Source organism: Tachysurus fulvidraco, chromosome 24 (genome assembly GCF_022655615.1).
Source record: "Tachysurus fulvidraco isolate hzauxx_2018 chromosome 24, HZAU_PFXX_2.0, whole genome shotgun sequence".
Taxonomy (NCBI): domain Eukaryota; kingdom Metazoa; phylum Chordata; class Actinopteri; order Siluriformes; family Bagridae; genus Tachysurus; species Tachysurus fulvidraco.
This window is the reverse complement of record NC_062541.1, coordinates 4,596,722-4,620,236: the sequence shown is the minus strand read 5'-3', so window position 1 is coordinate 4,620,236 and position 23,515 is coordinate 4,596,722. Positions and strand designations below refer to the sequence as shown.

Genomic DNA, 23,515 nt, shown 5'->3' with positions numbered 1-23,515 from the left:
GTTTTAATGTGTCTTTGTGTATCTCTGGAGGAAAAACGCAATGAAAGCGCATGATGAAGGGAACCTAGTGAGATCTCGGGAGTTTTAGAGCAGTGTGTGTGTGTGTGTGTGTGTGTGTGTGTGTGTGTGTGTGTGTGTGTGTGTGTGTGTAACTGGGTCAGTACCTGCATTGCTGTAGGATTTGGACAGCACCCAGCCCACACTGGCGCAGATCTTGGCTCGGTTGATGTCGTACTGATCCAAAGGTTTCACGTCCGGGACCACAAAAGTCTTCCTCATCGCATTAGAGTCCACCATATCGAGCCCCTCTTTTATAAAGACAGGCCTTATGGAGGAGAAAAAAGGCGAGGTAAAGCCGTACAAAAGGAAAGCAAGCACACGATCAGACGGTCATCCTTTAATATCCCGCTGTGGAGTAAAAACGCGGATGTCGGGTGGCGTCTCGTCGTTGACGGAAAACCAGGATCCTAAAAAAAAGTGCTTCTTATTCATACAAAAAGAATCTTATTTCATCCTCATAGAAGAACACAAAGCCTGGGAAAACGCTTCCGGTCTGTTACGGAACGCGGTTACACTGACTTTGCGGATATTTTGTTATTATTTGACCCCTTTTTCAGAGCCGCATCGCTGTGCGCTTTGGGCATTAATGCGCCGCCGCTGACGACCGAGTTCCAGGTGCTCCATGCGCACGTCACTCATCTCACCACCGTCCAATCACGTCATACGGGGCGGGACTAACCTTCTAAAGGCAGCCAAGCAGGTATAGGAAGGTGTAATGTTCACAAAAACAGGTGCAGCTGTGATCCAGGACATGAGGTCGGGTTTGGCCAAAACCGCGCCCTGTTCACGAGTCTTGCCTTTTAGAACCGTGTCTGAAAGGTTAGTGTAATAAATAAATTAATAAATAAATAAATAAACGAAAAATCATTCACTCCTGAAATCCCACAATGCAGTGCAGTAGGGATTGAATGAGATGTAAATGAGACAGTTTGTAAGGTAAAGGAAGTAGAGAGGAAGTTCAGGCACATGGCTGCCCTAAAACAGGTGGAAAGATGGAAACTGAATTCGAAATGTTTCCACTTTAAAATACTCTACGTGTAATGGGTTATACACAGACAATGTCAAGACACCAGTTCGTACCAGTACACACAGTATGAAGGCTTAATCAAAGATAGAAGTAAATATAAAGACCAGAGTTTGGGGCCCGGTGCGTAATCGACGGCCCGTATTCGGAAAAAGCGGCTTTTTTCATTTCGAGGCCGCTTCAGTTGGCGAAAGAAATGAAATAATGTCTTTTTTGTGGTTTATTCAGGGATAGGATAAAGATAGACTGAGTTTAAGGAAAGGGTTGGATTAGAACTGTGGAGCTAAAAAAAACATCTTGAGGGAAAATGAGCTTGAGAGTCAGTCGGTTTCTTTGATTCAATTCAATTGAGTTTATTTGTATGCCAGCCAACGAGACATTGTCTCAAAGCAGCTTTACAGAAGTATTGAAACATAGAATAAAAATGTTAAACATGTTTCCCTGAGATGATGAAACCTTGAGAGAAACCAGACTCAGAAGAGAACCTCATCTTTATGGTGAATTTCTAAAGTTAGATACTTCAGGTTTGTTAAAATATGGTCTATAAATCATTGGTAAATCCAGCTAAAGCAAAATAAAAATGTGACAAGTAAAAAAGTGTTTGTTCACGTGCAGTGAGGTAGAAAGTGTCCACAACATAAGTACTTCAGTAGCGATTAGTCTAGGAGACAGGATGCGAACGTAGATAGCTATAGATAAGCATACTTACAGGACAAAACACACACACACACACACTGACCCTATAATCCTAAATGTATTTGATCACCCAAATTAATGTCTGTCTCGTACTAACAAAATATCTGAAGTAAAGGAAAAATGAACTTATTTGTGGCCGTACATTTACCTTAAAGGTGGGGTGTGCGTTGTTTGAGAAACACTTCAGAAAACTGAGTTGGGCCGACAAACAAAACAAATACAAAACTAACGTGTAGCCAATGAGCGGAAAGGGGCGTGTCTTGTCAATATGGGTGGAGAGAGTGTTCAGTGCGCATGTGTGACATTAGCAGAAACAGATTCCAAGGGACCGTCTGCAAAGTGCTCATTCTTATAATATTTTTAATATGAAAATAATTCCCCCAAAAGTAAAACACATTTTCCTCAAATAAGTATTTTATTATAACTATCAAGGCATCAGTGATGTGTGAGCTGAATGTGGTGACAGTACAGTGTATTACAGTGAAGTTATTGACTGACGCCGAGGCGCTTTTTTCCTTCTCGATAGGTGAGTAACGTTGGTTTTGCTTTGTTACACAGAACTAATATATGCCTTTGTCCTTTACATCATTATGCTTGTGTGGCATTTTTGCTTGTTTGTTTATCTGCAATCGTATTGTTCTTCCCTTCAGCTATGATAAAGACACGTTTCTTTCTGTTAGTCGCCTGGGTTACGTATGTATGTGTGGGCGGAGCTATCGATACAAGGGTGGGACCCATTTGGGTTAGGGGCGTGTTTGTTTTGGTGATTTTAAATGTCAACATTGGCTTTAAAACAACATAGACCCCAGCTTTAAATCAGGTAGTTATAGAATTACATTTGTAATCAATTCCTTGTTTTTTGCTCAAACACATTTGTTTATAATTGTTTATTTTTATTCTGGGCAATACGATTTTATTGGCACCTTCCTGCAGCTTGAGGATTGGTTTAAGGTCAGAAATAAAGGAGAAATAATGCTAACAGGTTTGAATGTATGTGTTTGTGCCTCAAAAGCCTGAACATACTGAACATCACTGAATTTTTAATTACAATTTGATAAATCGTCACAGCTTTTAACCTGCTGCTTGATTTTACTTACATTTCTTAGTTGCTTGAATTCAACTCAGTGATATTAAATGAATATGTGTGACGATGTCCAGAGAGTCTGAACTGACCAAATATTAACATATAAACTAATTATTACACAGACTGACTCCAATTTTCCAATCTAACTCCACAGAAAGGAAAGTGTCAAAATTATTGGCACCTCTCTCTCTCTCTCTCTCAGAAAATATGATTGAATATGTTTAGGTTTTTTTTTGCAGAATAAAAAAAAACATACAATAGTTATAAAGTAATACATGAATATTATATCCTCAAAATATCCTTCACTACTATTTATCAGGATGATATTCTGCCTCATGTGCAGCTCAAGAATGTCACATGACTCCTTTTTTTATTTGAATTATTTTTTGCGTAAAAGTCTTGGACCAGCGTTCAAACAGCTCTAAGAGGATTAACTCACCTAAATATTTTAATCTCATTACGGACAGATTTTTCCTCAGGCACTTACTTATTTTCTGTACACAAGGAATCTCAGAAGTACAGATTTATTACCAAAACGATACCGGACACCTTTTAAAGATGTCTGTATCAGAATCATAAACAGCCAAGAAGTTTGTTACTGACAACACAAATATAAACCTTTATATATTTAAGTTTTATGGAGTCTAACTCTATACCAGGTTTAAATATAAAGCTTTAAACTTCGTTTTGATCTGATTGCCACTGATTATTCAGCAAGATGTCACTTGTAGTAGATCATCACATTAAAACATCATCACTATTCTCTGTACCGAGCAATGAACAGAACATCCAGGTGAATCCGGTTGCCAATAAAATATTAAAATCTCCTTCATTTTAAATCTTTCAAAATAAACCATATATAAAGAAATAAAACATCCTGTATCATGCGGTTGCTGGAAAATAATCATTGATGGAGAAGTGACAGAGCAGGTATTGTTCCCACTACACACTTCACTGCTCTCCTGTAAGTGCATGCGGTTTATTCCACTTACACCACAACATTTCACAGGGTTTCTAACTTATTAATAAACATCATAGTTTTCAGAGACATTTTACATCATGGAACATCTCGTGCATGTGACTGAACACCCAAAGTTATATCTTTACCTCTGACTGCTAGATACTGCTATACCTCCTGCCATAGATGTTAAAACATATCTTCTTACAGGAAAAGAAAAAATAAAAAGAAATACGTCAATAAAAATGTTTCTATAATCCATTTACGTAGCGCGTCCAGTGTACAAGTCCCTGTGCGTAAGTGTGTAAACTGTTACTATAGAAACCCTCTTTATGTTTGGTTTACCTGCTTGGCTTCAAGGATGCAACATGAGACATCAGGTGACTGAGAAAAAAAAACCCTCCTAGCGTGAATGTCATTAAAAGCTCGCTGGGGCCGTTAAGTGTAACGTCTGTAGTTTGAAAGTGATTACTAAAGTCACGCATTTTCAATGTTTGCACACAGAATAAACAAAGTACGATTATTTTTAATAATAAATTCATTATATGATGATCAGACAATTCATCAGTGGATGGATTTTTTTTAATCAGTACACAAAAACATAAAACTAACTGCAGTAATTCACACACAATAGAAATGTGACAGATCATGTTATAAAACTCAGGACTGTTTCTTTAGGATTGTGTGAATCAGGGCAAAGTGTGACCCCTTGTGTTGGTGTTCATATGTGGCACTATGTTAATCACACCAGACAGTAAATCCTGATACCGGACAACATTTACGTTAGCAGGAGGAAGTGCACAGATGCTTGACCGATTCTAATCAGCTCATTTGCATTTTGCAAATATACCCAATTTCTGGCTGTCACAAGAAGCTGAGATCATCTATCACAAACGTCGCGATAGTCCGTTCAGTCGTCCTTCAGTCCTCCGAACACAGCTGTAGGGACGCTTTTCTGCTCGAGCTGCACTTCTGCACAAAAGACCAGAGAGAGAGAGAGAATCAAAACCGCACGACTGACACCCTGAGGCTTACGCTGGTTGTGAAATAGTGCAGGTGAACTCACCGTCTGGTTCTCCATCTCCATCTCCGTCCTCTTCGTCATCGTCAATGTCAATCTCGTCTGGATTGGCCTGTTTGGCGAGTTCAGCCAGTTCACTGCGAGAGGTGTCACTCCTGCACCGTAAACACACACACACACACACACAAGGTAAAGAATGAGGCAAAGTTTATTTTTAATGCACACCGGGTGTGTGGAGTTTCTGTGGAAGTTCAGGTGTGGTGCTGTGAGGAAATGAAATAAAAGGCGAGCAGGAAAAGGGTCAGACCTGACAAAGAGGATCTTGTCTTTAAGTTTGGGTTTGTCTTGTTCAGCCTCTGCAGCCAGCTGCTGTGCTTTCTGCTCCAACATCTTCATGTCATCAATGTCACTCTGTCCTGGGGCAAGGTCTGACACTGACGGGTAGAAAGACACGCATACACACACACACACACACACACACACACACGTACAACAGGCACAGAGAGAGAGAGAGAGAGAGAGAGAGAGAGAAAAGAAACAAACAAAAAGGCACATGCACACACACGTGCGCACACACACACACACACACACACACACACACCACATATAAATAACCACATAAATATATTTTATCTATATGTTTCAATGCATAAACTTCATCCACTGATTCAAGTCAGTAACATCCTAAATTGCTGAGCATAAAAATGGCACAATGTAAAAAAATAAAAATAAAAGCACATGGCATTCCCAGGGCATTAAGTGGATTTTTTTTATTTATTTTTTTTTTAAAAACAGGTGCCGATAATTATGGAGTCAAGAGGAAACGGTAGTAGATGATGGCTCACTTACCCGTAGTGCTGGTTGTTGCTTTGAGCATCTGTGAGGACATGAAGTTGACCTGTGTATTGTAGGTCGCTTGGACGCTTCTCTTTATCCGGAGCATCTCGCGGATCGTGTCCTCGTTCCCGTGCCGGATCTCAAACTCCTTCCAGGTCTGCCAGAAATGAGCAGTCATCTAGAAAAAGGAGACGATTAGGAGTGGAATCGGTGTAGACGTAAACAGTAAGTTAACATTAAGAACGAGGTCGAGTCTGTATATAAACACAGAGATGGAGTAGAATGATTGATGGCTCACCCTGGGATCGCACATCTGGGAGCAGAAGGAATAAATAGCTCTCGCACGATCGATCTCACCCAGTTTGCTCTCCATGTCAGCGAAGCGTAGACACATGTCCCTGGCGTGCTCGTCTGGGAGAACCTGGGATCACAAAGCCAAAGACAAACACACACATTGTAACGGTGGCATTTATACAGCCTCCACACCTCACACTCTACATCACGGGCTACAGCACGGAGAGGTAGATGTTCGAACCTCAGGCTTTCACATGAGCTGCTATTTCAGTTTGTAAGGAAATGACTCAGTTTATTTTACTGTTAAATCTGGGACGGGAAAATTTGTCCTGATTCCAGCTGATTGTGAATTCTCAGGACTGTCGTGAAGTTTTTCACGTTCACGATTATTCGTGTGTTTCGCTCAAGTTCTGTGCTTGGAAACGCTGTAGGCGTGTTTTGTTGGCATGGCAACGCAAGTGTGTTGCAACAGCATTACAGGAAAGATTCCAAAACATAATATGAAAAAGTTTCCTGGTTGAAATTGGCTCCAATAACGTTTCGCCTGGAACGGATTTTTCCAACCCGGCACAGCGTCCTGATTTAACACATAACTCAGACGGTTACTCAGTGAATCCGGATGTTGCACTGCAAGCTACAGATAAACTCCTGCAGCCCGTGATGCACAGACAGCACCGTACCTCGATGGCTTTCTGATAGATGGGTCTGGTGTGAGTGACTCCGTAAATCTCGGCAGCTCTCTTGATATAGATGTTGAACATAAGGTGGCGCTCTTCGGTCTCCACGGCCTGCGTCGATCTCTCGTACACGGCCATGGCGTGGCGGGCCAGTCCATACTCCTCCTCCAGCTTAGCATAGAGCAGGTAGATGGCTAGGAAAAGGAACAGATTGTACAAAAGTTCTCCAACCTTCATTCAAACCAAAGACCTACGTCGGCGTATTTGGATATCGCAATCAGACAAAATGGACTAACAATGATTCCTCGCTGCCTATTATATTAGTATTCTGAGATCGATCCACTTTTACATAGTTTGCGATGTTGCTCATGATCTAATTTCTTATGTTATAGATGTTTATGATTTCCTGCACAAAAACAAACATCTTAGCACGACTTAATAAACTCGAGCAAGCTTTACTTTTGGCGAATTTGGGTGGACACCCATCCAGAGCCTGCTCAAACAGGTCTCGTGCTCTCTCCAGCTTCTTGCCCCCGTAGCGATCGATGAACTTGGTGAGGTACGTGTTCCAGATATCGTAGACGTTCGGCCACCTGAACAGCGCGATGCCGCGCTCGTACGCCTGAAACGTAGCAGAGGTTTAGGGGGGAAAAAATTCATCCTGACACGGTTCCTGAAGACATTTCTGACAAGCAATTTAAAACAATCCTAGCTCGCGGTCTTACCTTAAAGCTTTCCTCAAAGTAAGTGTGTTCCTCGAGGAACATGGCGTAGTTGATGATAATCTGAGGCGTGGCGATGCGGAGGTCGATGATGCGATCGTACACGGATTTAGTTGACTGTAAGAAGAGATACAACACGTTAGAATATGTTCGTTCCTATTGACGGCAGGACTTCAGTTGTAGTAGGTCACTGATACCTGGAAGGTCCCGAGGCTCTCCTCCAAATCTGCCAGCATGGACCAGACCTTCAGGGATTTATACACTCGATTCTGCACCGGTTCCGACGAATCGAAGTACTCGGCTTTTCTCGCCGGGATCGCCGTGGCTTTCTGTGAAGAGACGACGACAACCGACGATGGAAAATAAGCTACTGACTCAGGCACATCAGCAGATACACAACAGATCAAATGTTCCATTATATTCACTTCTGGTCATTAAATAAATAAATAAATAAATAAATAAATAAATAAATAAATAAATAAATAAATAAATAAATAAGTCTTATAATCTGATTACTATTCTGTTCATTAGACTGAATTAAATGTCTGTGTGATGAATCGAGGTGAATAAAAGTCTGGATTCTGCAGATGATGCTGAAATATTTAAGATCTATTTAGATCTAGATATATATACAGTATGTAGGTTTGATGAGGGTGACTAAGGACAAATTTTTGTTTGAGGAAACATTTTGTTGCTATGGTGATGGTGACATGCTATTAGTCACATGTACATAAACGTGTTTGAATATTAAAACGAGCAGATATTTAGCAGTTTTGAGTAAGTTCTGTTAGACGTGTGCAGCATAGGATACTGAGACTGACCCGGAGTATACGTAGAGCCTGGTCGTAGTTCTCGTGCCGTAACTCCATCTCTCCGTATTCACACCACACGGCCGCCAGGTCGTCCACCTGCTTGTAGTTCACCTTGGTGGCTTTCTCGAAGATCGTCCTGGCCTTAAAGGAGATTCGATGTTATGTTAAGAATATCGTAATGCAGTGCTAAAAGACAGAAGAGAGCTTTGCGTCATTTCATACATCATCCAGCTGTTCGTTTTCCTCGTAGAAGCGGGCGAACGAGACCCAGAGTGAGTGAGGCTTCCCCGTGGCTTTCACAGCATCCACGGTCTGCACGGCTTCGGTGTAGGTGTTTATTATCTGCGCACAAATAACACAAATTATTAAGTATTCACAAAATGGATCCCGTTCAAAAGGTAAACGTGAAAAATAAATGGGGATCACACTTTCAACAACAATCAGCCTGAAGGAGCAGATAATAAGCAGAGAAGCAAACCGTCAACTCTGATGTGACTGGATATGGGAAACGTGGTTCAGGAAGTATACATTCATTCATTCATTTTCTACCGCTTATCCGAACTTCTGGGGTCACGGGGAGCCTGTGCCTATCTCAGGCATCATCGGGCATCGAGGCAGGATACACCCTGGACGGAGTGCCAACCCATCGCAGGGCACACACACACACACATTCACTCACACACTACGGACAATTTTCCAGAGATGCCAATCAACCTACCATGCATGTCTTTGGACCGGGGGAGGAAACCCCCGAGGCGCGGGGAGAACATGCAAACTCCACACACACAAGGCGGAGGTGGGAGGCGAACGTGCTAACCACTAAGCCACTGTGCCCCCTTTCAGGAAGTATTTGTTAGTTTATTTATTTACTGAAAATAAGACACAATCTGCCTCCTGACTTGTGTGCGCATGTACGGCAAATATCCGTGGGGTTAAAGTTCACCTAGAGCAAACTAATGTACAGTGTCTCGTTTTTGAATCTTTGCCGAATAAGCGAAATGACTTCGGGTCCGACTGAAAGCCGGTTTGGATTAAAAACATTCACACGGGTTTTCATTTACCTCCAATGAAGGTTGCCGTTCGCTTTTTCAGTATCGTTTTTAACAGAACATGCAGCTGAAAACTTAAACCTTAAGGGATGGGATCTGCCGTTGTGGAGCATGACAATAACACCTCAGAGCACTTTGGTATTACTCAGGGCCTGGAATCATGGGAAAATTAGTGCTAAGTGTTTGCTCCTAGTGAAGAAAGGTCTTAGAAATGTGAGCATCTAAACCCTTAAGAGCTCAAAAAGTGTCAGGAGTCGTGAGGAGGACTTTTAAGAGGATTAAGAGTTTTTTTATCAGAGGAGAAAATGGCTGAAAGGTGAAGAGGGAGAAGAAATGTGTTGTGTACAATGTTTAATAACGATAGAGTTAATAAAATGATACAGATTAGATCGTGTAGATTAGACGCCTTTTATTGTGGCCAGACCTAATACACACCTGTGCAATAATCACGCTGTCTAATCAGCATCTTGATCTCCACACCTGGGAGGTGGATGGATTATCTCGGCAAAGGAGAAGTGCTCACTAAAACTGATTTAAACAGATTCGTGAACATTTGAGGGAAATAGGCCTTTTGTGTACGTAGAAAAAGTCTTAGATCTTTGAGTTGGGGAGCAATAAAAAGTGTTGCGTTTATAATGTTGAGTGTAAATATATTCTGTCGTTATGTCATTTAGAGATACTCTAACATCTCTATGACATTTCTGCTCTGTGTCAGAGTTGTTTACATTTACGTTTCTATTATATTTATTACATTTATAACATACAGATGTTAGAACATCTCTACTATGATCGGTCACGGACGTAATCCCTACACCATATAGACTCAACTATCTTAAGAGATAAAGTCAGACTTATAATAGAGCAGATTTTAAAAAGCACTCCTTTTTTTTTATTATTGAACACCCGATCACAGTCTTGGTTGTCAGAACGTGTCACTTAGTAACAGGGTTAAGCCCCGCCTCCTATCTAAGATAAAAGTTGTTGTATTTTCCTTGCTCAGAGTTGCTCCGAGGTCCTGAATCACTCTTAAGAAAAAGATTCGGTTAGAAATGTTTAAGTTAAATTAGGAGCTCTCTGAGATCATTATTAGAGTCTTTATAAATTACTGGCCCTGGACTCCAAGGTTGAAAGTGGCAAATATACAGATCACCATAGCGATGCTTTTTACCTAATTTGCAAATGTGGACACTCGCCGTTATGTTCAGGTAGCTTAACGTTTAAACAATGTGTACATCATAACAAACATCTGGGTTGATGGAAACAGACTTCCTTTACATTTTAGCTACAATACTGTAATACTAAACATGTGAAAAGAAGACAGAAGTAAATCTGGAGGTAAAGAGATAAGTGTGTGTTTCCGCTCACCTGGCGAGGAATTCCGTCGTACAGTTTGACTCTCTTGTGCCACTCATGGACGTTGTGTGGGTTCTGCCTCAGCAGCACGCTGTTCAGTAAAAGCGGCCGGCGTGTGATCAGCTGCTCGAACCGAGCCAAGCGTAACTCCAGATCGATGTCGTCTACAGAAAAACAAAGTACGACATCGGTCACGACATCTGTGTGGTTGATCGAAACACCGCCACGCGTTTTCTATTCGTCTCTTACCGTCGTCGTCTTGTCCCATCTCGGACGTGGTCTCCATCTTGGCGGCGATCATGCTCTCTTCAAACTGGGCGTAGCTGTCGAACACCTGAGTGAAGTCTCGCACGGTGACGACAGTCTGAATCGCCTCTTCGTACACGTCACGCGCCTTCACGTACGAAACACGCGACAAGTTAAACGCAAAGATTTCAGGCTCGGGGTTTGATGAACATGTATCTGAGAGGAGCAGACAGTAAAATACCTTCTCGAAATGGCCGCTGCGGATGTAGTAATCAGCCATGGAGCACCAGAGCCTGCCCAGCTGATCTGTAAAGCGCGTGAGACCACCACGGATGATGGCACCGACGTTCAGAGAGGTCACCTTGTCTGGGTTCTTGGAGATGAGGTCACAAAGCTCGTGCCAGAGCTACAACGAGGAGGCAAAGAAACGGCAGAGATTGGTGTGAAGCTCGGGTTTTGTGTGTTTTGCAGCATGTAAAGATTAATTTAGCTCAAATTCCAGCTCACCAAAGTGGGAAAGAATCGCATACGAGTTTTTGCTGGGTTACATTTCATCATCAAACCAAAAAAAAGTGATGGAAATGATGACAGGAATGTAATTAAATTCTATAACTTGGTTGTACCTGATGCTGTTACCTATCGTGCTCACAGTTTTAATATAAGGCCTGTATTTTATTTATTGTGAAGTGTATATAGAGATATAGAGTTTAAAACATAAAGCCTAAAGCTGATTTTGCTTTTGTAATTCAATATGAATTTTAGCTAGTAAAGATAATTCATTTTATTCATGCTTCCATTCGGAGGCTGTCTGATTTTAATCTTATTAAAAATGTACAAACATCCGACGATTTGCATGTAATAAGTGCCTGTGTGTGTGTGTGTGTGTGTGTGTGTGTGTGTGTGTGTGTGTGTGTGTGTGTGCGTGTGTATATACATACACATAGGTGCTAAAACACACTAACCTGGTAGTTTGACTTCCCCTCTTTTGAGACAAACCCTTCGTCGTTGACCACGGCTGCCAGCCGCACCGCCGCCTCGTCCAGCCGTCCTACAGAGTGCAGGTAATCGATGTACTCCTCTGCATTCTCTGGAGAAAGCTGGGTAGAAGATAAACACACACACACCAGAAAATGGTGATTATGTTTATAAGTGAAGTGAAACTTTGTTTAAAAGTGAAGAATATCTGTTTAGAAATTTAACCCAATTGTTTGTTACAGGTGAAGATTTGCAGCACATTATCTCTTTCTCTCTCTCTCTCACACACACACACACACACACACACACACACACCTTGAGATAGCGTCGATAAACCCGGATGGCTGTCTCAGGCAGGGGTAACTTTCGAGCAAACTTGAGGTACAGGGGCCAGATGCGTGGGTGCTGTGTGATGGGCAGAGCTCTGAGCGCTCGGTCAAACGTGCGCCGACTTCTTGTGATTTTGCACTGAGACACGATGAACTGACAGTAATCCAGCCAAATCCTCGGCATCTGTCAAGAAACGGGGGAGGAAAGAGTCAAACGAGTGACATGGAGTGCGGCGTGGGGAAAAAAAGGTTACATCAGTGTCTGAGCAGTAAAGTACGATGTCAGTTACCTTGTGCATGAAGACCAGCGCTCTCTCGTGGCAGTTGTTGACCTCCTCGTACACTGGATCTGTGATGCATTTTCCTTTGATCTGCTTCCTTCTCTCTCTCAGGTAATTGTACCACAATTTATAACTGCCGTTTTTCAGAAACATGCAAATATTAGTAAGAAAATCATTTAATAAACTAAGATCTGCTAAACCAAACCAGGAGCTCGCACTGACCTGCCCGGTAGCTCTTTAAGCGCTCGTTCGTAAATCATATTCAGCACTGACTTGGGTGCGTTCTGTTTGTGCTCGATGTAGCGCATCCAGCACTTCACCGAGTACGGGTTCCTGATGATTTCTTCCTCATACGGCAAATCATCTTCCTCCTGAAGCAGAGGTCAGAGTTAAGGGTTAGTTCACAGCGTCAGACTGAGACGTGTGTCCGAGGAAACACTCGTCTCCCCATGCTTCTCGGATTCTTCGGGTTGTTTTAGCTTTCTACTGTGTTTCTACTTCAAGAAAGGAAAACCTTGTATTATCAGCTTAAACGCAGAACCTTTAAAGGACTGACAAACCAAAGAAGTGATGACGAGCATCTCAAACACCCATGAGGACAGGATCACAAATGCAGAGGCACTTAGAGCTACTAAAAAAAGCAGAAAGGAAATAAAAATAGGAACAGTAAAGTTTTCAATGTAATCAGAACCACAAATAAGACTGCAAACGGTTTTAATAAGCGTTCCCTGGTCTGCAGGGAAAAGATGAGCGACAGAACCATCAAATATCAGCATTACTTCAAGATGAAAATTTTTCAGAAATATCTTAAATACTTAAGTACTACATTATCAGAACTGTCAGTCATCACATCATCAGTGTACGTTACACACTACTGCTGCTGCATATTGCAAAAAAAGCACAACATTACAGAATACTGTTATTTGCACTACCATGCACTCACACTATGTACATAACTGATCAGTCATATATTCTGTATTCATATTTTATACTCATTCTGTCTATTGTATCACATCTGCGTTGTCTTGTATAATCTTGTCTTGTATAGTATAATGTTATTTATGTTTATATTTTTGAGAGTCACAAACAGCTGGAACCAAATTTCGTGTGTGTGTCAACACACACTGTTCATTAGTTTTTTAGTTAATTAATAAATAAACAAATTAAAACAGTAAATTCAGCTCTCCAGTTTAGTTGTAATTTAACCCACAATGTCGTCACACATAGATTTTGGACCTCCACTGAGACGAGGCCGACCCTGTGAGGATCCTTAGACATCTAGACATCTACCAGCTCCAGTTAGACTCTGCTATACTAAAGAGAAGATACCAACTCCATGTTGTTTTTGAGGACAACAACCTCCTTATCAATACAACATTTATCAGACTGTATATTTATAATCACACCCTCCAGTGTCGCCCATACGAGTCTGGTTTCTCTCAAGGTTCCTTCCTTTACCTCCAAGGAAGTTTTTTACTCCCCAAAGTCACCTCAGACTTACTCATCAGGGATAAATACAAACACATTTAAATATATCTAACATTAATCTTCAATTTTGTGTTATATTAATCTTATATTATTCTTTTGTTCTATGGTTATGTTCTGTGAAGCTGCATTGAGACAACGTCAATTGTTAAAAGCTCTATAGAAATAGATTTGAACTGAATTATCGTGTGTAATATCGTGAAATGTTTGACATCACGATGCGATACCGTGTGTTACATCGTTCACCCTTTAGGATCTTTTATCTTACAGTTTATTACAAAATAATATCGTATGAGAGGGGAAAGAGTAAATAAACTCTAATGTACTGATGTCCTACAGTCTGGGTGTCTGAATAAATATCAAATTATTCACTAATAACGACATTAAAGCACAAATTCTCCGTAACCGAGTCAATGTTAGCTTCAATAACTAGCTTAGCGGCTAGTCGTGTTAGCTAGTTAGCTAGGCAGCTTCAAACAAACTTTTATAGTTTTATTTTAATAGATAAAAATACGTACAAACACAACGTCTTGCTTTCCGTTAAAAATAGGCATGTTTCTCCTCCTGTAGTTCTGAAGGACCGAAAGTTATTTAGGATGTTTATACAATACAGCACACGTAGCTAGCTAGCTATGTAGCTTAGCCAAACGTCTTGTGGACGAAATAAAACCCGCCCACAAAAACATTTCCTCGAATTCTATTGGCTAAAAACGTTGTAACGGTCGTCTGTGAGTGGCGCAAGTGATGTTCGTCGCCACCTATCGGCGCTTGTGAAAACTGCACGATTTAATGTCTAGTGGTTTTGTTTTATTTATTACTTATAAAGAGTTTTATTTGCGTGGAAATGGGTAATAACTGTATTCTTTGAGAAATGTAACTTAAATAAAGATAAGTACAATATATAAAAAGGTCACAGTCTAAGTATTAATGAACCAAATGGATGAATAACTCCAGAAAAAAAATTATTAATGAACCATAATTACTGAAAATGTTTTAATTCAGTATTTAATGCAGTAAAGTGTAAAATACCAAACACTGAATCATCTGTGAGTTGAATAAAGAGTTTATTTAGGTTTTATCCAAAGCATGAAGATGGAAGAAAAAAAAAAACAAAATAAAAAAACCCAAGTAACCGTATAACGCGAAAGAAAAAAGAAAGGAAAGAAAGTGATGCACCAGTTTAGAATCAGAAAAAAGAAAAGAAAGATAAAACCTTGATAAGGAAAAATGCTTCCAAACATCACTATCTAGGTGGCAGGAACTGAAAACAAAGAAAGAAAATTAATATGCAGCATGATTTTATTATTGATATTATACACTTATTCATATTATACAGTGGTTTTTAGCCTTCACCCATCTGCTAAAATTAGAGAGAGAGAGAGAGAGAGAGAGAGAGAGAGAGAGAGAATTAAAAGTGCAGATGCTTTAGCTGAGCATACTGTAATGATAAAATAATAATAAAACAAGAAATTATCAGAGGTGGTCTATAAGCTACAAATTGTTTTTCAGTAATCCTGTGTGTGTGTGTGTGTGTGTGTGTGTGTGTGTGTGTGTGTGTGTGTAAAGCTTTTCTCCACCCCAGTGCCTGTACCAGCTGACAGTAGGAAGCACACGTCTGCAGATCAGAGACTTCACACGTCTCTGTTTCAGTATCCAGCATCTTCATGTCATTTGTCACTGTCATTTTAAATTATTTAAATACCACAAACATACGTATATATACACACTGTTCTAAAGAAACCTTAAAAGGCAGTGAATCATCAGATTACTACTCAGGATTAAACAGAAAATCGGACACATGTAACGGCATGTCTGTGAGGGTTCAGAGGCTCGGAGGCTGCGCTGTTAAGTGGAGACGTGTGCAGGCTGATCCAGGGTCTTCAAATCATTCAGAAAACTGGATGGAGTCAGGATGTGGGATGAACCTGGAACCAAGAGGAGATCATGTTTAAATCTTACAACATATAAACCATATATTAGCCTTTTATTCCAGAGGAAATAACTGTCTATATTGCATTACTCACACACTCCTTATGGGTGTGCGCTTGGGTACAAAAGTTTGTACACCCGAACTCTATGTCCCTTATCTTTTGTGTACGTGTATGTGGGGGGCTACACAAATGTACAATTTCAGCACCTTGTTTGTACTGAAAGAGCACACACACAGGCGCGCACACACGCACAGGCGCGCGCGCACACACACAGGCACACACAGAGAATAAGATAAAATGGCTGGAAAGATGTTTTGAATTTTATAGGTCTGCACATAAGGCCATAAATCAACCCACCAATCAGGACCTCCCATTTGCCGTCAGTGCCGCGGGTGACCTCATAAGCCGAGCGCATCTCTGAGTGTGAGACTCCTCCGATCACAAAGACGATGAGCCGGGGGCCGCTGCGGTACTCCGTCGTTGCCTTGTTCTTGTGCCAGTGTCCAAACCGTGCGCTGCTGGGGTTTGATTTAACATCACAAAGAGAAAATAAACACCACAATCATCTGATTTACTGCACAAAAATGAATGTTATAGGTTTAATAATAGTACGTTTTCAGGACAAAGGAATTCACACTCTCCAACACGACAAGCTGGGTCCTGTGTGGTATTAAAGTGTGAACGCAGACGTTAACCAGTGTGTGAAATAATGTGTGTGAGTGACACAGTGCTTGTACCTCACTACGGTCTGTTGGGTACTGATGGGCGCAGGATCTGAGATGAACGGCCACTGCTTACTGTCCAGCTTGTCCTCGATGACGTTCTGAAAAGAAATAAAGTTTGGGAAAATTTTACTCGTGTCTCAGAGAGTAAAATGGATCGTGGCTCATGTATATAAAGCATTTCTCAGACCTCCATGATGTCTTTGAGAATTGGGGTCCAGCGGGAGAGCTGGTACGTGTCTCCGATCCGCTCTTTCCTCTCTGGCAGAGATTTCCCAGCATTAGCACCCTGTAAAGCACAACAGGAAGTTAACATCCCTTGTGGCGAGTGAAGACATGGAGCAGACGTAGACTGGACGGATGGTGAAACTCACCCCGGTGATGATGGGGCAGCCGAGGTGCTGCAGGTTGGTGATAATGCTGCGGTTCTCCTGGACGTTAGCGTGCTGGATGAGCTTCGTCAGGTTCTCTTCAGCGACGCCTGCAGGGATTAAACCTCCATCACTTATTACACGTTACTCATTACAGAAGGTGTCGATTAAAACCACACGCAGGCTCAAAATCACAGTTTTATATCAACGCCCTCTTTTTAACACTTTACTGTTGCTATGGCAACAGTTCGTTCACTCTGACTTGTAGCCTGCAATCTTTCTCTTAGAGTGTTAAAGGAGCCACTTAATGGCGTAATATTGTATAAAAAACGTTTTAAGAATTGCATACTGCAGCTTTAATTGTGATAGCCACTTTAAAGTTTTTGTCAATTTCTTGGCAATGTTTATGGTACAAATAGAATCTTTTTTTTTTTTTTTAGCAAAACAGCAAAATATGATGATATTGTTCAAGTAATCTAATTGTAAAGATTTATTTTAGATTTTGTAATAATAAATAATGCAAGAAGACTAAAATAAATAATGTACAAACACTCTTATAGCTTGTATAATGTAACGCAATAAATAAATAAATAAAGCTGGGGTGCCAATACTTTTAAAGCACAGAACAAACACACCCGTCTCCACTCGCACTCTAACTAGTAATCTGTTAATAAACCACAGTGTGTGTGTGCAGAAGAGTGAGAAAAAGCATGTGTAGTGTCTTCTTGCACTGTAACACGCCAGTGGTGAAGTCACAGAGGAAGTCGTACCCTTTTTCTTGTAAAAGATGTACAGCAGGATGATGCGGATTTTATCGTAGGGTTGAATCTCCGTGTTCAGCAGGACAGGAACGATGCTCTTCATGGCGTCTTTGAGTGGCTCACCCTCTGCGTTGGAGCCCATGGCCAAATCCTGAACACAGAGAGAGAAAAAAAAGCAACACTAACATCACGAGCTGTTTGTATGCCACATATACAGTAAGAGGCTCACACAGTGGGGAAAGAAAAAGGGCGTCCACAACAATCTGTCAAAACCACTGTGATGTTTGAACAGCACTGCAATATCCTGTTTATAACACACTGACACCGTATGTTTCAAACACTACATTTGTTCAGAAAGCAGCAGCTAAAACCAGTAGCAAGACAGCTAACATTATAGTGTATGATCAAAACCAGTAGCTAACATTATAGTGTATGAACAAAACCAGTAGCTAACATTATAGTGTATGATCAAAACCAGTAGCTAACAGTGTATGATCAAAACCAGTAGCTAAAACCAGTAGCAAGACAGCTAACATTAGTGTATGATCAAAACCAGTAGCTAACAGTGTATGATCAAAACCAGTAGCTAAAACCAGTAGCAAGACAGCTAACATTATAGTGTATGATCAAAACCAGTAACTAACATTATAGTGTATGATCAAAACCAGTAACTAACATGATAGTGTATGATCAAAACCAGTAACTAACATTATAGTGTATGATCAAAACCAGTAACTAACATGATAGTGTATGATCAAAACCAGTAACTAACATTATAGTGTATGATCAAAACCAGTAACTAACATGATAGTGTATGATCAAAACCAGTAACTAACATGATAGTGTATGATCAAAACCAGTAACTAACATTATAGTGTATGATCAAAACCAGTAACTAACATGATAGTGTATAAAACTAACCATTATATATCATGAAAAACCTGAGTCATGGTTGCTAGTCAAACAACTAACATTAGGCTAAGTATTAGTCTGAGTAATTCAACCTGCTTCTCTGGCACGTTAGCGGATTTCTAGCATGTTAGCTGAACATACATTTATTTATCATATCGCAGCAAGTTAGCGAATATCAAGCACTTATTCTGTCTAATAAAAACTAAGTAGCTAGGTCTGTAGTAAGCTAGCTATCGAGTACATCGTGTAAAATAGATGCCAGGTTTAGCACCAAGCCTGCTGGCTAACTATTAGGCTAACTATTTAGCTAACCATGTCCTTATCAAGGAAGCTAAATATAGCTGATAATAATAAAAATAAGAATAATAATTCTAGTGATAAAGCTAATTTTTAGCTGTGTAACTGATCTTTGTGTTGGTTGTGAAAGGAAAGATAAATGTAAATATGTTTAAATATATCTATTTTTTAATCTAGCTTTTAAAAGCAAAGGTGTTTTATTTTTGTTTCTCTTCAGACAGCAGCAGGTGTTTGCGGTTTAGGACGCAGGAAGTGATCTCAGAGACGTAAGGCGTAGAGGACGGTGTCAGGACGAGGTGTAATTAGAAAGCGTTGAGTGAACAGCTATGTTTAAGTAACCATCGCTAACCTGCTCCACTTCACACAGTTTATCCAGAGAGGATTTGAATTTCTTCATGCAGGCATCAGCCAGGTTCAGATGAGTGGAGTACTGCAGAACAAACACACTCGTTAACACACACACACACACACGAGAGCAGAGGAAAGCACAGCGGTGCACTGATACACAACACTGACCAGACTCAGCTCTTTCTGGTACTGTGGCATCTTCTTCAGCATCTGAGATAGATCTTTCAGATTGGCCTGAAGAGGGGGAAAAAAAAGCACCAGACAGACATCAGATGAACCACGATGTTGTTCAGCCTCTGAATTCTACTTTAGTACTGTACTGTGCTGTACACTATGGCATGGCAACAACATGAGTATCATTAAATCCTGATGCAGTATAACAACCTCAGGCTTAAACAGATGATCGATTCATATGGTAACGATTCAATATCTGATGCTAAAACCATACCGTGAACTTATTATAATACAGATCGATTCATGGCGGAATCGGTCTATATTTAACAATACCATTGAATCTGGTACAAAATGATTCATATGGAAATGATTCGATATTTTATGCATTTAATACCACAGAATCTGCAATGAATTGATTCAAATCATATGGTAACTGCTTGATATTTAACAAATGACACAAAGCTCTGCAATGAAATAATTTGATTCGTACAGTAATGATTCGATATTTGATAATACCACTGAATCTGGTACAAAATGATTCGGTTCATATAGTAATAATTCAATATTTAACAAGATCACTGAATCTCCTATGATAGGATTCATAATATTCATTCATTCATTCATTTCTATAATAATTATTCGATATTTAATGATACTTCTGAATCTGCTATGAAATGATTCAATTCGTAATGGCAGCGAATCAATATTTAATGATACCAAATGAATCATCTACAATATGATTCTTTTCTTAAAATGATCGAGCTATGATTCCCAAACATGTCCTACATTAAACATATTTAAAAGGACGCAACATGTTTTTTTAAGCCTTTCTTCCAGTCTCAAAAATTTCTGATATATTACAAATGTCTATTGTATCACATTGTCTTGTATAGTATAGTGTTATTTATTTCTGTACTTTTGAGAGTCACAAACAGCTGGAACCAAATTCCTTGTGTGTGTCAACACACTTGGCCAATAAACCTGATTCTGATTCTGAAATGATATCAGACGTCACATGACATGTTTAAACGTGAAACTCCGTACCTTGTCTGTGTCCATCCTCTTACTTTCACAGAAGGTACGCAGCAGCTCGGTCACTTTCCTGAAAGCAGGCCAGGGGTTTGTTTTAGAATAGGGGATAAATAATTAGTGGTTTCAATAGTGTCAACTTTGATGAATGTGAGTGTGTGTGTGTGTGTGAGTGTGTGAGTGTGTGTGTGTGAGTGTGTGAGTGTGTGAGTGTGTGTGTGTGTGAGTGTGTGAGTGTGTGAGTGTGTGTGTGCGCGCGACACTGACAGACACTGACAGACTCTCTCACACACACACAGCGTCTGTCAGGGTCTGTCAGAGTGCGCGTCTGTCAGGGTCTGTCAGAGTGCGCGTCTGTCAGGGTCTGTCAGAGTGCGCGTCTGTCAGGGTCTGTCAGAGTGCGCGTCTGTCAGGGTCTGTCAGAGTGCGCCTCTGTCAGGGTCTGTCAGAGTGCGCGTCTGTCAGGGTCTGTCAGAGTGCGCCTCTGTCAGGGTCTGTCAGAGTGCGCCTCTGTCAGGGTCTGTCAGGGTCTGTCAGTGTGCGCCTCTGTCAGTGTGCGCCTCTGTCAGTGTGCGCCTCTGTCTGTCAGTGTGCGCCTCTGTCTGTCAGTGTGCGCCTCTGTCTGTCAGTGTGCGCCTCTGTCTGTCAGTGTGCGCCTCTGTCTGTCAGTGTGCGCCTCTGTCAGTGTGCGCCTCTGTCAGTGTGCGCCTCTGTCAGTGTGCGCCTCTGTCAGTGTGCGCCTCTGTCAGTGTGCGCCTCTGTCAGTGTGCGCCTCTGTCAGTGTGCGCCTCTGTCAGTGTGCGCCTCTGTCAGTGTGCGCCTCTGTCAGTGTGCGCCTCTGTCAGTGTGCGCCTCTGTCAGTGTGCGCCTCTGTCAGTGTGCGCCTCTGTCAGTGTGCGCCTCTGTCAGTGTGCGCCTCTGTCAGTGTGCGCCTCTGTCAGTGTGCGCCTCTGTCAGTGTGCGCCTCTGTCAGTGTGCGCCTCTGTCAGTGTGCGCCTCTGTCAGTGTGCGCCTCTGTCAGTTTGAGCGAGCGATGCTCTTACTTGCTGACATCTGCAATATGCATGTGTCTGAGCTGCACCCACAGCTCATCGTCCTCGTCTAGCAGAACCTCCTTCGTCTTGTTGTCCCCGAGCCCCGTTGTTTCGTACCTGTGAGAAGTCCAACATACAGAGTTTGCAGCTCTACCACTTCATCGCGTAGAGATCGGGTCACTTAACGTTAGAAAAGCTTTGCCACGACTGAGTGATGCGGCGTTAATCACTTGTTACTGTTACTGTATTTGATCATAAACCATTAACCACATTCCAGCTGCTTTCTGAACTCCACACACAGCAAAGCTCCAATAAGGTTTGGCTTTTTACACAAAAAAAAAACCCTCACATTTATTACAAAATATTCTGACACCATTGAACACCTTAGCCATCATAGCTACTAAAATCTCTTATAGATTTGAATAGAGTTAGTTTTAATCCCTGGTAAACAATCTTTTTCAGAGCAAACCGTCACTCACTTGTAGATATCCTGTTCGACGTCCAGCATGTCGTAAACCATAGCCTGAAACGTGAGCTCATGCAGGATGGGAGAGATGGGATCATAGCCACGGTCCACGATCAGCAGCTGGGAGCGAGCTTTATCGGTGCCCTGCCATTAAACATGCAGTAAAACCATCACAACACACATCATGCATGTTAACAAACACAGACTATGTGTTAACTCACTAAAACAATGCATCCCAAGATCTACATTTTGGATCATTAAATACTCAATTCTGATTGGTCAGGAGCAGCGAAGCTGTGATTATGGCGAAAATTTGCCTGCATCTATTCAGGAGAACATCGAAGCTCTGACTAGACTAGCTTAAAGTCACGGCCTTTGTTCTCGGTATATATTTACGTCTTCTTTCCCTTTCTGATATGTTACCGTTTCTATAGTAACAGCTCATTCGGAGGTGGTTAATCCATATAACTGACTATTTTGCACACAGAGTTGTATGTAGTGTCATGGTCCTGGAAGAACACTTTCATTTCACTGTGTACCGCACCACATGTTATTAAGTGTAATATGAGAAAGGGGAGAAAAAAAAAAAAAAAACCCAGAAGCAGTCGTGGGAACTACAGCTGAAGTCGTGTGTGTTGTGGAACATTGCACAAGATTAAATGGAAGAAAGAAAGAAAAAAAACGTCATGTGATCATTAGCAAGCTGCGATGGTATAAGAGGAACAGAAGACTTCAAGATGTGATGTAAATGGAAAAATACTCGTTTTCATTTACGACACCATCCGTGTGACTTACATTTTTATACGCCTGAGCAGTTGAAGGTTAAGGGCCTTGCTCAGGGGCCCAGCATTTGCAGTAAGGTTGAACTGGGACTCAAACTTACAACCTTCCGGTCTGTCGTCCAGCACCGTAACCTCGACTCGTCATACAACCTCGACTCGATTACCTTCCCATAACAGCACACCCTCGAGTGATCTGTTCCTTAAATCATGACGGCGCTAACAACACGGCGTACCGATGATAAGCAGAGTATGATTTTAAAGTGACGTGACGTGAAGTGACGCACGCGTCCTGAACACGGAGGCAGTTTGACAAACATATTAAAAATAAAGATGATGAGAAGATTGGAATGCACGACGAGAAAGCCAGCGAGAGAAAGAAGGAGCAAAAGCAAGCGGCACCTGCTCAGATACGCACCTTTAGCTCAGGAAAGTATCAGCTTGAAGAAGAAGAATGAGAAGAAGGAAAAAAAGAAAGAAAGAAAGAAAGAAGGAAAAAGGAGAGTATAAGACAGCATAGGAAGATCGGAAAATAAAGGCAGAAAGAAGAAAATGCTTTTGTTACAATCACAGATCAGTTTGATGTTCTGTTCATCCATCAGTCAGAGTCAGCATGTGATGAGTCGGGGTCGTGTACAGAAGGTCGAGCGTCTCACCTCTCCCATGCTCGAGTTGTCGGCTTTGTGAGCGTTTAATCGGTCCAGCACCATCTCAGCCAGCGCAAAATTCTCCTTCGGACCCCTGAGAAAAGACGAGACGTGAAATACAGTACTACTGGGTTCAGGTAC

At 41.3% G+C, this 23,515-nt stretch overlaps 3 protein-coding genes across 10 annotated transcripts in view; all 3 read right to left on the bottom strand.

The window, feature by feature from the left end:
- Positions 1-676, bottom strand: part of camsap3 (calmodulin regulated spectrin-associated protein family, member 3) — a 43,091-nt gene extending 42,415 nt beyond the window's left edge. For all 7 annotated transcript variants that reach the window (XM_047807889.1, XM_047807891.1, XM_047807890.1 and 4 more), the window contains exon 1: positions 165-676. In XM_047807889.1, coding sequence (XP_047663845.1) covers positions 165-297 — 133 coding nt within the window. In that variant the 5' untranslated portion in view covers positions 298-676. The remainder of the gene's footprint in view (positions 1-164) is intronic.
- Positions 677-4,386: 3,710 nt separating this feature from the next.
- On the bottom strand, positions 4,387-14,585 carry xab2 (XPA binding protein 2). The gene is made up of 19 exons (XM_027155173.2): positions 14,422-14,585; positions 12,641-12,789; positions 12,428-12,551; positions 12,124-12,321; positions 11,796-11,930; positions 11,075-11,239; positions 10,837-10,981; positions 10,600-10,751; positions 8,408-8,527; positions 8,195-8,326; positions 7,571-7,702; positions 7,377-7,490; positions 7,111-7,273; positions 6,655-6,845; positions 5,979-6,101; positions 5,693-5,858; positions 5,151-5,277; positions 4,889-4,998; positions 4,387-4,794 (listed from the first exon to the last, which is right to left on the bottom strand). The coding sequence occupies exons 1-19, from the start codon at positions 14,455-14,457 to the stop codon at positions 4,733-4,735; spliced, it is 2,544 nt and encodes an 847-aa protein (XP_027010974.1). The 5' UTR covers positions 14,458-14,585; the 3' UTR covers positions 4,387-4,732.
- A 365-nt stretch (positions 14,586-14,950) lies between these two features.
- stxbp2 (syntaxin binding protein 2) overlaps positions 14,951-23,515 on the bottom strand; it is a 14,619-nt gene continuing 6,054 nt past the window's right edge. For both annotated transcript variants that reach the window (XM_027155155.2, XM_047807865.1), the window contains exons 8-19: positions 23,384-23,468; positions 21,962-22,092; positions 21,492-21,599; positions 20,464-20,521; positions 19,414-19,479; positions 19,247-19,327; positions 17,698-17,839; positions 16,931-17,037; positions 16,747-16,845; positions 16,572-16,657; positions 16,192-16,352; positions 14,951-15,828 (exon numbers count right to left, since the gene is read on the bottom strand). In XM_027155155.2, the coding sequence (XP_027010956.2) occupies positions 15,749-15,828; positions 16,192-16,352; positions 16,572-16,657; positions 16,747-16,845; positions 16,931-17,037; positions 17,698-17,839; positions 19,247-19,327; positions 19,414-19,479; positions 20,464-20,521; positions 21,492-21,599; positions 21,962-22,092; positions 23,384-23,468 (1,204 nt within the window). In that variant the 3' untranslated portion in view covers positions 14,951-15,748. The remainder of the gene's footprint in view (positions 15,829-16,191; positions 16,353-16,571; positions 16,658-16,746; positions 16,846-16,930; positions 17,038-17,697; positions 17,840-19,246; positions 19,328-19,413; positions 19,480-20,463; positions 20,522-21,491; positions 21,600-21,961; positions 22,093-23,383; positions 23,469-23,515) is intronic.

Excerpts from the sequence above, each read along its gene's own strand:
- xab2 (XM_027155173.2), bottom strand. The coding sequence starts at position 14,457 with ATGCCTATTTTTAACGGAAAGCAAGACGTTGTGTTT. Across the intron at positions 6,846-7,110 it reads TCCACCCAAATTCGCCAAAA|CCATCTACCTGCTCTATGCT; the intron begins GTAAAGCTTGCT and ends TCCTTTTCCTAG. Across the intron at positions 6,102-6,654 it reads TCTATCAGAAAGCCATCGAG|GTTCTCCCAGACGAGCACGC; the intron begins GTACGGTGCTGT and ends TTGTGATCCCAG.